This window comes from Bactrocera tryoni, chromosome 4 (genome assembly GCF_016617805.1).
Source record: "Bactrocera tryoni isolate S06 chromosome 4, CSIRO_BtryS06_freeze2, whole genome shotgun sequence".
NCBI lineage: Eukaryota > Metazoa > Arthropoda > Insecta > Diptera > Tephritidae > Bactrocera > Bactrocera tryoni.
Genome location: NC_052502.1, coordinates 7,351,226 through 7,366,333, shown reverse-complemented (window position 1 = coordinate 7,366,333; position 15,108 = coordinate 7,351,226). Strand labels below are relative to the sequence as shown.

Sequence of the window (15,108 nt, the reverse complement as noted above, 5' to 3'; positions counted from 1 at the left end):
TAGTTTTAGGTGATACGTACAACCGTTAGGTGAACAAAACTATATAACTCTTTAGCAACTGGTTGCAAGAGTACAAATATTGGTAACCAATAAAAGGTACTATATATGAGAAAATCTTGGTATGCAAGGAGATATAGTATTCTGTAAATGATCGGATATCAATAATAAAATTAACAAATTTATGCTGATTCAATTATTATCAAGCAAATTTGACTTGCTCTTCTTGATTCGATTAGAAGCTCAGAGGTGGTTGTCTTCGCTAAAAAAAGACAGGGCGACATCTACAGCAGTGAACAAATATCCGTTAACATACAGAGTGACTCCAAACAAATAAAATTTTAAAATTTTAATTTGGTGTCGATATAAAAATCAGTGGTGTTCAAGAATGGTTTTATAAAAAAATAAAAACGATTTTTTCCAAATGTTCTTACCAAAGTTATTGATAAAACTTTTAAATTTATAAAATATATTTGATTTGCTTTCCTTTATTTAATTTACTAGGCATTATTAATAAAGCTGTAGTCATCAGCTGCATTCTTAGGTCAGCCTGGTACGAAAAGCTCCAAAGCTTCAATGGATTAGGATGTGCAGTCCTCAGAAATGCGCATGTAATTATAAAGCACTAGGCACTTTGTTGAAGTCTTATGCAAATATTATATGTCTTTATAGTGCATTAAGTCTTTATTGACACGACTTTATTTAATGACTCTGTAATATCTTCGTTGTTAACCATTGATAAGCGCCGCTACAATAAATAAGCAGACTGCCGTTAATACATAACACAATATATACAGAAATATATGTAGTATATACATATGTATGTATGTGCATGTGCATAAATAAGTACACACTTTATCAAGACCCACCATGAAACTAAAAGATAATGAAAAACATGCAGTCAAAGTCTTAATTGATCTTGCGTAATCGCCTTTTCATTGATAGTTCTTGTAGTTTGTTTTTAAACACTAAACCACGGCTGTTCAATATTAGCATTATTGGATAATATGCAACCGAATAGACTACGTCCAGCTTGGCCAAAGCCGATAGTGTACACAAAGATCTTGGAGAGCCGATTCGGCGCCATTCGCAGCAACTCGAACTGGAGGCCCATTTTTGGCTCAATGGGAATATAAGAAAACAAAATTGACGCATTTGGGATGAAGAGCAATCTGAAGAGATTCAAGAGCTGCCATTTCATCCATCAAAGGAACAGTTTGGTGTGAATGGTGAGCTAGTGGAATCATCGTCCATAGTATTTCTTCAAAAATTATATCGGTGAGAATGTAACCGTCTATGACGACCATTATAGCGCCATGATAACCGACTATTTGATGATTGAAATTGAAGCTCGTGATCTCGACGACATTTGGTTTCAACAAGACGGCGCAACTTCCTACACATCGCATCAATTAAAGGATTTATTGAGAGAACTGTTCGGTGAGCTGATAATTTCACGTTTTGGACCGGTCAATTGGCTACCAAGATCGTATGATATAACACCGTTACACTTTTTCCTGTGGGAATATGTAAAGTCTAAAGTCTATGCGGACAGGCCCGCTTCGATTCAGGTCTTGGAGCAAAACGTCACGCGTGTGATTCACCAAATACCAGTCGAAATATTCGAACGAGTCATGGAGAATTGGACTCAATGGATGGACCAACATTTGAAAGAGATATCTTCAAAAAAATTTCGAGCATTCCCCATTGAAATTGAACTTTCTGTGTTTTTTCTTTAACAAGTAGGCAACCTCTAAATTTATCACCCTTTATTTTTAATAAACTATACAAAGAATGCCACTGTATAATGGCGAATTATATTGCAAATGGATTTCCCTTTGAAAGCTATGCTTTAGACTTCGATTGTCGCATACACTTCATTTTCAAAAATACTTGGTTTACAAAAAAGACAAATGGATGTGGCAACACCAAACCGCTCAGCTGACTGCCGACCGTTTTATTGCATTAATTTGTTTTTATTTATCAACATTTATGATTAAGCAATTTGTGCTGATAACAACTAGCTATTTGGCTGCTTAAAGTAGCCGCCAGCGTTCTCAACGATCAGTTGAATTTAGACGCTTGCAGTGATAAGTTCTATTTTCGTGTTTAAATCGCTTTGATCGCACAGCATTCGTAGTGTTTGGAAGAAAAAACATTAAATACAGAAATAACATTTTTTGAACTTGAAATTTATTTTTGTGCATACTTCGTTGTGTTATTTGTTGTTGTTGGTACGTTGTGCGTATATATGAAAATATAGTACATATGTATATACATTTAAATATATCAGCGGGCAGCAAAATCTCCAGCAAAGAATTATATAATAAGCGACTTACATACCCGTGTACATGCATAAAGTACATAGAATATATAATATATGTACATATACTCGTATATATTTTATACATTAGTACTCAAGCTGCTAGATAAGTATCTGCTGGGTGGCGTTGGCGCGCGTGGCAAATATTTGTTCTAGTTTCTTACAAACGCTCATAAATTCGTGTGTAGTACATAAATACATACGTACATACATAGCATATACTATATGTTTATTTACGCTGCGTGTATGAAGTGCGGCTCCAGTAAATAATCAATGAAACTTAATTTGTGTTAATAAAAAATGAAAAAAAAAATTTATGTGACGCACTTTAAATTGTTATTAATTTAATTAACTTGATAAACAATTTTATTTTATTTTTTTTTTTAATTTTCTATTAGCTATATGTACATATATACATACTTATATGTGTATGTATGTATTTGTAGGTACTGGAAAGTCATTGTTCTGAAAGTGAAAACAAAAACAATTAAATAATAATAATAGTAATAGATAATATACTATACATACATATGTACATCAGATGTTTGTGAATATAAAAGATAATAATTGTTTAAACTTTGACCGCTGCCAACAAAGCGAGATAACATGTATTTTGATTTTGTTGCAATTTGCAATTCATGAACATGAAGTATTAGACCGGATTTCTTGTTTTTAAACCCAGTGAACATATTGAAATACTTTGAATTTCATTGAAACCTAAAGAAGAGTATTAATTGAGGTCTTAAATAAAAGCTATCAAGTTGAGGAAAAAAAGAAAAACATAAAGAAACGTTACTTGCGCCGAAGCTATAGCACATATCACAAGCAAAAAAAGTTTCCATACAAGAAAGTTTTTCGATTTGGTTGATTTTAATCGGTAAGGTTCTATGGCCGCTAAATGCTATGGAAGTTCCATATAAACAATTTGAAAAGGTTTTCTAAACAAGTATTAGATACCGACCGTTCAGTTTGCATGTTAGCTACATGGTGTAGTGGTGGTCCGATATCGGCGGTTCTGAAGTGAAATGAGCAGCTTTTTGAGCAGTAAGCGATATGTGCAAAATTTCCGATCGATACCTTAAAAAGTGAGGGACATAAAACATGTATATTTGTAATATTCCTTACAAGCACTGTTGCCTACATTTTGGCGCGAAATTTAAATTATAGTATTATTAGGGGTAATTGAAATTCATACAGTATACGTTCTTTTTAAACACTATTGCCATACAATATGTTCGAAATATAACTCTGCACAGCCATTTTCGGGATCACCCAATTGGAACTTCACACTTGGAATCTCCAGTTGGCGTCATATAGTGGAAAGGTAGATCGGCTACAGTCGTAGGATGGAGATTCCAAGTGTAGCCAGGTCCTTCTCCACCTGGTATTTCCAACGGAGAGAAGGTCCTCCTCTTCATCCACTTCCCCCAGCGGGTACTGCGTCGATCACTCTCACAGCTGGAGTGTTTTCATTCTGTTTGGCGACATGACCTAGTCAGCGTAGCCGCTGCCTCTTAATTCGCTGAACTATGTCAATGTGATCGTATATCTCATACAGCTCATTGTTCCAATGCGCAAAGCACCATAAATGCTCCGCAGAACCGTAATTTCGAAACTCGTAATTCCGACTCATGAGATGTCGTCATCGTCCATGTCTCTGCACCATATAGCTGGGCGGGAATGATGAGCGACTTGTAGAATTTTTTCCGAGTCAATGTTAGGAACTCGGAGCGTACGCTCGTCTAAAACACTGGAGACGTGTCTTACGTCTATCACAACATGATCGATCTGGTTGGTGGCTTTATGATTCTAAGACATCTTGGTAGCTTAATGAATTTTCCTATGCTGGAGTCTAGTACTACAGCCCCGACGAAGTCTATTTTACACAAATAGTTCTAAAGTTTACACTCTTTAATAAATTAACAATTGTATTCAAATGCGAAATTCTTTAAAATTACATTTTGGTTTAATCATTAAAATTGTTATTTAATTTTTAACGTTTGCTCTTACAAATCAAACAGTTTGATTTTATAATTGAAACATTTGGTCCTTCGAGCCGGATAGTAGCTCGAGCCAAAATTGTAAGACCTGTATGAATAAAATACAGGCAATATATGTAAAAGTCCTATTATATATGTATGTATATAGGCAATATAAAAGCCCTGTTATTTACACAGGCAAATTAATAAAGAAATTGTAAGACGGGTCCATATTCCCGCATATTTAGATATATGATCACATAAGCCGTTTTAGTTCGAAACTAAACGCTGTGTATAAACTGTTATTTAAAAAAATATTCAGCGGCTGTGAATCGAGGCACAGCAAGGTCAACCAGGCGACCAAAACTATTACCTCCAACGATTTTTTTTAAAGAATAAAAACAGTTCATTAAAAAAATAGTTGAAATGTCGAACACTGCGGACATGTCACAAAGGAGAGCCGAAGATGATAGGAAACGAGCTGAGCAGCTCAAAATGGAACCCACAACCAAAGTGATGGATACAGTGGCAAGAGCATATAGCCTCATCGAAAACGGAATAGATCTTTTATTGCAAACAATTGAAAAAAGATCAGAAAAAATTGGATTTATTATTGAAGAGGCAAAATCAAATATAATGGGTTGTCAAAAAAGTCTTGCGGTGTTTTTATTGATTTTTTTTTTATTGAAATTGAAATAAATTTTTGATGACTCATGCCCAGCTCTTTACCGATGCTACAGCTGCTACTATGCCGGTCTCTTTTGACCAATTCAGCGATTTTATCGCAATTTTCGACGACATGCCTTCCGGAGAGTGTCGCATTTTCGACCACTTTTACACCAGAACGAAAACGTTGAAACCATCGTTGTGCGGTAGAAATGGAAACTATACCGGGTCCATAAACTGCACAAATTTTATTGGCGGCTTGAGATTTTTGCCTTTATAGTAGTAGTACTGTAAAATATGCCGTATTTTCTCTTTATTTTGCTCCATGTTTGCGACGCTATAACTCACGAACGACTTAAAAGAAACGACAATCAATCAAACACGTGTTAGCGCGTGAAATGAGCTTTCCAAAAAGGTATAGCCTGATCCGATGCGACGAATAAAACTAGAACTACGCGCTTTCAGCGCCAACTAGCGAAAATACCGCAAGACTTTTTTGACAAACTATTACATATATATTGCCGACGAAGCTGCACTTGAAATATATAAAAATCGTATACAAAATTGATGGAATCTCGTGGAGAAAAATATAGATGAAATGATATATATATACAACAGGACGTATATTGATTTCGAAATAGAAGATGTTTCTTTTGAAGTCAAATACATTAAGCGAATATTGAAAAAACAAAGTGGAATCAATTTAAAAGAAAGAGAAGAAAAATGGAAGCAGCTAAAGTTAGAAACACAAAAATTCTCTGGCGAATTCAGAGAATGGCAATGATTTAAAGAGCTCTTCGAGAAGTATGTCCATAAAAGAGACATTAGCGACTCTAAAAAGCTGAGCTATTTGAATTCGTGTTTACAAGGAGATGCCAGAATAATGGTTAGTCACCTGATAATGGGATCAGGTGCAAATTACGATACTGTGTGGGAGTTATTAACACGCAGGTACGATAACGCACCCAAGCAGTTCAAGATATAAATAATATCTAAAGTAAAAGACCAAAAGGCTGACTCCCTAGTGCAGAGGATGCATATCGATATTACATCGAAAACGCGAAAATGAATTCATTTAGCGCCAATGAAAATGTGCTAGAGACTTGTGAAAACCACATTACGAATATGTGGAAGTTATTACAAAAGGATTATGAAGAACTATGCGGAATATCGTACTTAAGAGATTATAAAGCGGAAGTGGAAGAGTTAGAAGATCAAGTATTTGACATAGTGTATATGTTAAAAAGAGCAATAATTTTCATAAGATATGAAAAGCATAAACAGCAACTACCAAAGAAAGTTGATGTTAAGCCTGCTTTCTGAGAGACACATCCAAGTTTGTTTGATAAAACGTCTACGACCAAAACTGGATTCATTCCCGGTCAGAGTTTCACTGACAAAAGTGGAGGACGTACCTTCAGCACCGCTACCATATTTGTGTCCAATATTAATGATGGAAACATGTCGCTTGGGAGACATGCCGATAACGAACAACCGACATTTCAACAACAAACATTGCCGAAAGTAGCAAACGAAACAACACAGAAGGAAGATAATGAATTTGTTCAAATCGAAGAAACAGATTCAGTGAAGACATTGGGGTTGCGTTGCAATGGGAATCAAAACGTGAGCTTTTTAAGTTTAAAGCAGCAGCTCAACAGTTGAAAAAAAGTACAAAAACGGTTGCAGCTTCGAAGGACACAAGAACATCCAAGGGGGGGTGGATCCAGCAGCAGTAAGGACGAACGCAAATGAAGCAAGTCTGATGACGATAAATCAAAGAGAAAAGATGAGAAGTCCGGCGACAAAAAGGATACAGACATTAGTGAACAAAGATCATCTTCAAACAAGACTTCGCAGAAGGATGACAAAGAAAAGTCTTCAGTGAATACCTCTACAAAATCGTCGTCCACAGGAAAGCAGACAACACCTTCACGTAATCTTTGGGTATCCGGGTTATCTTCATTAGCGAGAGACAGTGATCTGAAAACTATATTTTCTAAATATGGAAAAGTTATCGGAGCCAAGGTGGTCACCACCGAAATCCATGGACGAATAATATCAGTAGAGCACACTAAAAACGAAATCGGCAGCTCAACAAGTGTCACCAAAACGCGTGAGGATACAACAAAAAAAAGAATGAAAAATTTCTCACTTGAATAAAGTCTTTGTTTTCCCCCCACCAGTGCTAACGATCTAAAGAATGTTATTTAAGTTTTTAACGTTTGATCTTACAAAACAAACAGTTTGATTTTATAATTCAAACAAAAATCAAAGTCGATTTATTTTAATGGATAATAATTTATCAAGGATTGAAATCCGAAGTGAACATCTTTCTTCAACTACGTATTTATTTGCCATTGTATATTTTCATGGCATTTTAATCTAATTGTGGAAACTAATTGCGTACACTAATTTATTACTGTCCTAATTACATTTTTATTGCGTAAATAAAGTTCAGCGCAATCTGGCCTTAACTACATATTTGTATTTTTATAGTTTTTAATCCCAACAGTATTAATTGGCATTATCTTTAAGCTTCATCCTAAACCCAGCAGTCAATTTCTAGTCCTAAACTAATTTACAACTGGTCAGCCGACTGTGTTTACTTTATACAAGCAGCCACGAATTTTGTATGAGCTAAACCGAACGGCTTGCAAGATGTGAAATGTGAGATTTCGTTCAAAAATATACCAGCAAACTAACTTCTAGTACAATTAATATCCTCAGAGAGAAAAATATTGAGAATCTATGTGCCTTCTAGTTCCGTTTAAATCGCTTTAATCGCATTTGCATTTGTTCTATTGTTTTTATACTCTCGCAACAAAGTTGCTAAGGAGAGTATTATAGTTTTGTTCACATAACGGTTGTTTGTAAGTCCTAAAACTAAAAGAGTCAGATATAGGGTTATATATACCAAAGTGATCAGTGTGACGAGTAGAGTTGAAATCCGGATGTCTGTCTGTCCGTCCGTGCAAGCTGTAACTTGAGTAAAAATTGAGATATCATAATGGAACTTGGTACACGTATTTCTTGGCTCCATAAGAAGGTTAAGGTTGAAGATGGGCAAAATCGGCCCACTGCCACGCCCACAAAATGGCGGAAACCGAAAACCTATAAAGTGTCATAACTAAGCCATAAATAAAGATATTAAAGTGAAATTTGGCACAAAGAATCGCATTAGGGAGTGGCATATTTGGACGTAATTTTTTTGGAAAAGTGGGCGTGGCCCCGCCCGCTACTAAGTTTTTTGTACATATCACGGAAACTACTATAGCTATGTCAACCAAACTCTATAGAGTCGTTTCCTTCAGGCATTTCCATATACGGTTCAAAAATGGAAGAAATCGGATAATAACCACGCCCACCTCCCATACAAAGGTTGAATGTTGAAAATCACTAAAAGTGCGTTAACCGACTAACAAAAAACGTCAGAAACACTAAATTTTACGGAAGAAATAGCAGAAGGAAGCTGCACCCAGGCTTTCTTTAAAAATTGAAAATGGGCGTGGCCTCGCCTACTTATGGGCCAAAAACCATATCTCAGGAACTACTCCACCGATTGCAGTGAAATTCGGTACATAATGTTTTCTTAACACCTTGATGACATGTACGAAATATGGGTGAAATCGGTTCACAACCACGCCTTCTTCCAATATAACGCTATTTTGAATTCCATCTGATGCCTTTTCTGTATAATACGAGTATATATGTACATTAGGAACCAATGATGATAGCGGAATAAAACTTTACACAAATACGGTATTTGAAAAATATGTAAATGACGGATAATGCAATCTCGATTATCACTTTATCATGCGAGAGTATAAAATGTTCGGTGACACCCGAACTTAGCCCTTCCTTATTCGTTAATATATATTATATGGCAACATAATTTATTTTGATAAAGTTTATCAGCCAAACAACTTTTACGACTTCGAAATAGTTCAAGTAGTCACCGATATTGTAATCTCAATGCAATGTGAATTTTGTTATCGAAAATCATACTTTTGCCTTTTCCATTATCTCTCTGCAAAGAACTTAGTTAAAAATTTGGCAATAAAGCCCGAAGCACAAAATTAACGCCCCTGTCCAAATCAGCGGATGTACTTTAGAAATGATAAGTTATCTATATGTTAGATTTTAATTGGCCATATGCCGGCGAATATAGTACCTCTATAAAAAAGCTAAATAAATATGTACAAATTTGAATGTAAATAAATTTGGCGCACGCATGCATGTGAATAGGTCTGTGGGCTTGTATATACTACTGTGGGCAAAAAATAGTAAGACTTTGTTTATAGGTTTAAAATTCTTAATTTATTCTTTGTCGTCTTTGTCGTCGCAATCAAAGTAATCCCCCTTGTCTCCAATACACTTGTGCCAAAGTTTTTTTCCAATCCGATTTACGTTTAATGTCTTCAATTTACTCAAAACAGTTTCCTCTTCTTTTTACAACATCCGGTCTTTTATCCAGTGTTCTTTGAAAGAGGTTTTCACTGATCTTACCGATATTCCAAGGAGTTAGTAAGCTCTCTGACTGTTAATCGTCGATTTTCAAGCACCAAGCACAAGTTCGATCATCAATTGTTGTTGATGGCTATCCTGGACGTGTTTCATCATCAACACGATCTCGATCCTCTTTGAATAATGATTGAATTATATGATTAGTCATGGATGTAAAAAAAATTTATGTTCAACATATACATTAGGGTGATTCAAAAATTTTTTTTTTTTTTCAATTGGTACTCGCAAAAATAGGTTCCTAGACACCTCTAAGAAAGCCTCTCCAAATATGAGTTTTTAATTGTAACGGGAAGGTCCTCCGCCTAACGGTTTTCTATTTTTTCTTATTATCAGATAGAAAAATTTATATCTCGCTTCCAACCACTTGAAAAAATATCTTGTTAATTAGGTTTTGTAGGAAATTGAATGCTCTAAAATATTTTTTCGTAAACCCAACCGTTTAAAAGATATTAACGGTTGAAATTTGACTATTTTTGGGAAAATTCTTTATTTCTTATTAATTTTATAACGCAATGAAAAAAAATTATTATGAATGATGAAACACATAGTTTTGTAGAAAATTTACTGCTCTATAAAAATGGTCTACTATGATATTTCGATTAAGTTAAGCGTTTACGAGATATTCATCATCAAACATCAATGCATATTAGGGTGGATCAAAAAAAAAAAATTTTTTTTTTTCGTTTGGTACTCCGAAAAATAGGTTCCTAGACACCTCTAAGAAAGCCTCTCGAAAAATCTATTCATAATAATTTTTTTTCATTGAGTTATAAAATTCATAAGAAATAAAAAATTTTCCCAAAAATAATCAAACTTTAACTGTTAATATCTTTTAAACGTTTGGGTTTACGAAAAAATCATAATAGACCTTTTTTGTAGAGCATTCAATTTCCTACAAAATCTTAGGAACAAGATATTTTTTCAAGTAATTGGAAGCGAGATATAAATTTTTCTATCTGATAATAAGAAAAAATAGAAAACCGTTAGGCGGAGGACCTTCCCGTTACAATTAAAAACTCATATTTGGAGAGGCTTTCTTAGAGGTGTCTAGGAACCTATTTTTGCGAGTACCAATTGAAAAAAAAAATTTTTTTTTAATCACCCTAATATACATATATCGTTTGCTATGGCTTCGGGAAGAACAAATGGTCTCTTGTGGTTTCGTAGCTAAGGTCGAAATTGATAGGTTATCCAGCCTCCAGACCTGTTGCCATGTATGTAATTGCCTTGTTTTTTAAACTCTAGCGCTAACAAGCAGGGGACATCACGCGTTGGTGAGGTCGACAATTGGTTTGGTCATATATTGGCCGCCAAGCCGCCATTTATTACTATATATCATCATTATTAATATTCGACTAAATTAAGAATAAAATTATTTTGTTGTTTTTTTCGACAGTTTTAAATCATGGCACCACCGGCTTCACTCAGCAAAGAGATACCCGATATCGAGGTGAGCACTATTTAAATTTGTTTTGTTTTTTAAATACAAATATATTTTTTTTACTTTCCGCAAACACTTTAGAGCCTGATGGCCTTGAATCCTCGTGTCAAGTCGATGTGCTCCGCCGTGCCAACAGCCGAAACGAAGATCAACAAGAAGCATTGGAAGCGCAACAATGACCGCAATCCAACCGTAAGTGCAATTTTGAATACAACCCATTTCCCATACTAAAATACCGTCACAATTCAATAACAGGGCTGCTCGAAGCTACTCAATAACTTCGAAGACGTCAAGCACACTACACTCTCGGAGAGAGGCGCTTTGAAAGAGGCCGCGCGTTGTTTGAAGTGCGCCGATGCGCCTTGTCAGAAATCATGCCCCACCCAACTGGATATCAAGAGCTTCATCACCAGTATTGCCAACAAGAATTATTATGGCGCTGCCAAGGCGATTTTCTCGGACAATCCACTCGGTTTGACTTGTGGCATGGTGTGCCCAACCAGCGACCTATGCGTTGGTGGTTGCAATTTGCAGGCATCGGAGGAGGGACCCATCAATATTGGTGGCTTACAGCAGTTTGCGACCGAAATATTCAAGGAGATGGGTGTGCGCCAAATAGTGCCACCAAATGTGAAGCCACTGCCGCAACCTAATAAGAAAATCGCTTTGTTGGGCGGTGGTCCCGCTTCACTTTCATGTGCCACATTCTTGGCGCGCTTGGGTTATAAGGACATTACGATTTATGAGAAGCGCGCCTATTTAGGTGGTTTAAGTTCATCGGAGATTCCACAATATCGCTTGCCCGTCGATGTGGTGAATTTTGAAATTCGTTTGGTTAAGGATTTGGGTGTAAAGTTTGAGTTGAATCGCAGTCTGTCCACCAACGACTTGACAGTCACTGTAAGTTTAGATAGAAGCTCGTTAAATTCTTTATAGCGTATAAAAATCTGGTTTTCAGGGCTTGCTTTCGGCAGGACACGATGCGCTGTTCCTTGGCATAGGATTACCTGAACCAAATGTGGATCCAGTGTTTGGTGGCTTAGACGAGTCTATGGGCTTCTATACGTCGAAGAACTTCTTGCCAAGTGTATCAGCGGGTTCAAAACCTGGCTTATGTGCTTGTAAAGCTAACCAAGCCTTACCTCAGTTATCGGGTAATGTCATCGTTTTGGGCGCTGGTGATACCGCTTTCGATTGCGCCACTTCCGCTTGGCGCTGCGGTGCTAAGCGTGTCTTTGTCATCTTCCGTCGTGGCACCACTGGTATGCGTGCCGTGCCCGAAGAGGTAGAGTTGGCGCGTGAAGAATGGTGCGAATTTCTACCATTCTTGGCCCCCAGCAAAGTGGTGGTGAAGGACAATAAGGTAGTAGACCAGACTTTTTTGGAAAAAGCACTTAATAAATGTTATTCCTTTTTGCAGATTCGTGCTATGGAGTTCTATCGCTCTGAAATCGATGATAACGGCAAACTTATTGTGGACAAAGAGCAACCTACCACACTGAAGGCCGACTTTATTATATCAGCATTTGGTTCCGGTTTGAATGACTCGGAAATTATTGACGCCCTCAAACCAGTAGAGTTGGATCACTGGAACCTGCCCAAAGTGAATCCCAAGACTATGCAAACCAGCGTGCCACAAGTTTTCTGTGGTGGTGATTTAGGTGGTCAAGCAAACACAACTGTGGAATCGGTAAACGATGGAAAAATCGCCGCATGGAGTATTCACTGCCAACTACAAGGACTGTCATTAGATATGCCTGCAGAACTGCCACTTTTCTATACTGAAATCGATAATGTAGACCTATCCGTTGATTTAGTCTACGAGCGCACCGACAAGGAAACTGGTAAAAAGGAGAAGCACACACTCAAGTTTCCCAATCCGTTCGGTTTGGCGTCAGCACCACCCACCACCAGCGCGGCGATGTGTCGGCGTGCGTTCGAACAAGGTTGGGGCTTTGTGGTTACCAAAACATTCGGTCTCGATAAGGACTTGGTCACCAATGTATCGCCACGTATCGTGCGTGGCACTACATCGGGCTATAACTATGGTCCGCAGCAAGGTGCTTTCCTTAATATTGAGTTGATATCGGAGAAACGCGCCGAGTACTGGTATCGTTCGATACGTGAACTCAAGAGAGACTTTCCCGATCAGGTGGTCATCGCGAGCATAATGTGTGCCGCCATCGAAGAGGACTGGAAAGAAATGGCCGCCAAGGCCGAGGAATGTGGTTCTGATGCACTTGAGTTGAATTTGTCTTGCCCACATGGAATGGGTGAGTCCGGTATGGGCTTGGCGTGTGGTCAAATACCCGATTTGGTGGAGAAAATTTCTAGATGGGTCAGTGCAACTGTGAAAATACCTGTCTTCATTAAACTGACACCCAACATCACGGATATTGTGGAAATTGCGGCTGCCGCGCATCGTGGTGGTGCCGCAGGTGTTTCAGCCATCAACACCGTACAAGGATTGATGAGCCTGAAAGCCGATGCAACGGCATGGCCAGCAATTGGCACGGAGAAGCGTACCACCTATGGTGGTGTGTCTGGTAATGCGACACGCCCAATGGCGTTGAAGGCGATTTCCTCCATTGCCAATAAATTGCCTGGTTTTCCCATACTCGGTATTGGTGGTGTAGACTCGGGAGAGGTGGCACTACAATTTCTACAGGCCGGCGCCTCGGTGGTGCAGGTTTGTTCTGCTGTACAAAATCAAGACTTTACACTTATCGAGGATTATGCAACCAGTTTGAAGGCTTTGTTATATTTGAGAGCAAATCCACCACCATATTGCGGTCAATTGTGGGATGGACAATCACCACCAACACCCAAGCACCAAAAAGGCAAGCCCGTAGTGCACTTAACTGGGGATGACAATAAGGTGAGTGAAATATGGTCCTTTCTGGTCTTCAGATTTTCTAACTTCATTTCTGTGTTTAGACCTTGGGCTTCTTTGGTCCATACAAGAAAGTACGCGAGCAAAAGCTTTATGAGGAGCGTGTCAAAAATGGTCCATTATGGAATGTCAAGTCCGAAACTGCTGTGGCACCTGCGGACGACGCACCTAAGCCAGCTTACAGAATAAATGAAGTTATCGGTGGCGCGTTGGAACGCATTGGCGCCTACAAGAAGCTGGACAACACACAACAGAAAGTGGCTTTGATCGACGATGTAAGTTTGCGCATGCGCATAAAAGAGTGTAAGGCCGATTATCATAATTTTTGTTTACCTTCTTTAGGATATGTGCATAAATTGTGGCAAGTGCTATATGACTTGTAATGACTCCGGCTACCAGGCCATACAATTCGATGCTGACACTCATATACCACATGTCACAGACGATTGCACCGGTTGCACACTTTGTGTCTCCGTGTGTCCAATCATCGACTGTATTACGTAAGTATATCAGTCTAAGTATGCTTAAATAGAAAAAATACTTACTGATTTCTTTTCTTACAGCATGGTGCCAAAGAAGATTCCGCACATCATCAAACGCGGTTGGGGTGAAAATACTCCGGTGTTTGCGCATGCGCTTAGTCCAATGCAGTAATTTGCCGCATCAACATTTCCATGCTTTTCTCTTGGTTGCTATCACTTTAACCATAACTTTATTGCCATAATTGTTGATGGTGTAAACGCTAGATAAGTTACAATTAACCAGCTACTAATTATACACAATGTATTGTTATAATAATATAACTATTAAAGTTGTATCGTGCACAGTTTAAAAAATAAATAAAGGGTGATCCATTTCGAGGTTGCCTACTTTTTTAAAGAAAAAACACAGAAACTTTCAATTTCATGGGAAATGTTTATTATCATTCGAAAGAACATGCTTTGGCATTTATTTTTTGAAGATTATCTCTTTCAAATGTTGGCCGCGGCTACGTCTCAGACGGTCCATCCGTTGATGGCGAATGACACGCATGATTTTTTGCTCCAGAGCCTGAATCGAAGCGGGATTGTGCGCATAGACAGTGCGATATCACACGATTTTGGGGGCCAAACGACCGTCCAAAAACGTGAAATTATCTCCTCACCGAAGTGTTTTCTCAATAAATCCATTGATTAATGCGATGTGTGGGAAGTGGCGCCTTCTTGTTGAAACTAAATGCTGCCGAGAACACGAGCTTTAATTTCAGGCATCAAATAGTCGGTTATCAAGGCGCGATAACGGT

The 15,108-nt window shown here is 37.8% G+C and overlaps 1 protein-coding gene across 1 annotated transcript; it reads left to right on the top strand.

The window, feature by feature from the left end:
* The first annotated feature begins 2,075 nt into the window (after window positions 1-2,075).
* On the top strand, window positions 2,076-14,706 carry LOC120775047 (dihydropyrimidine dehydrogenase [NADP(+)]). The gene is made up of 9 exons (XM_040105023.1): window positions 2,076-2,231; window positions 10,889-10,942; window positions 11,015-11,125; window positions 11,189-11,833; window positions 11,892-12,296; window positions 12,354-13,811; window positions 13,871-14,101; window positions 14,169-14,326; window positions 14,390-14,706. The coding sequence occupies exons 2-9, from the start codon at window positions 10,898-10,900 to the stop codon at window positions 14,478-14,480; spliced, it is 3,144 nt and encodes a 1,047-aa protein (XP_039960957.1). The 5' UTR covers window positions 2,076-2,231; window positions 10,889-10,897; the 3' UTR covers window positions 14,481-14,706.
* The last annotated feature ends 402 nt before the right edge of the window (window positions 14,707-15,108 follow it).

What these genes read in the sequence shown, in the direction of transcription:
- LOC120775047 (XM_040105023.1), top strand. Translation starts at nt 10,898, where the DNA reads ATGGCACCACCGGCTTCACTCAGCAAAGAGATACCCGATATCGAG. An exon ending in ACAATGACCGCAATCCAACC is followed by an intron (nt 11,126 to 11,188) that starts GTAAGTGCAATT and finishes ATTCAATAACAG; the next exon opens with GGCTGCTCGAAGCTACTCAA. An exon ending in TAACTGGGGATGACAATAAG is followed by an intron (nt 13,812 to 13,870) that starts GTGAGTGAAATA and finishes TTCTGTGTTTAG; the next exon opens with ACCTTGGGCTTCTTTGGTCC.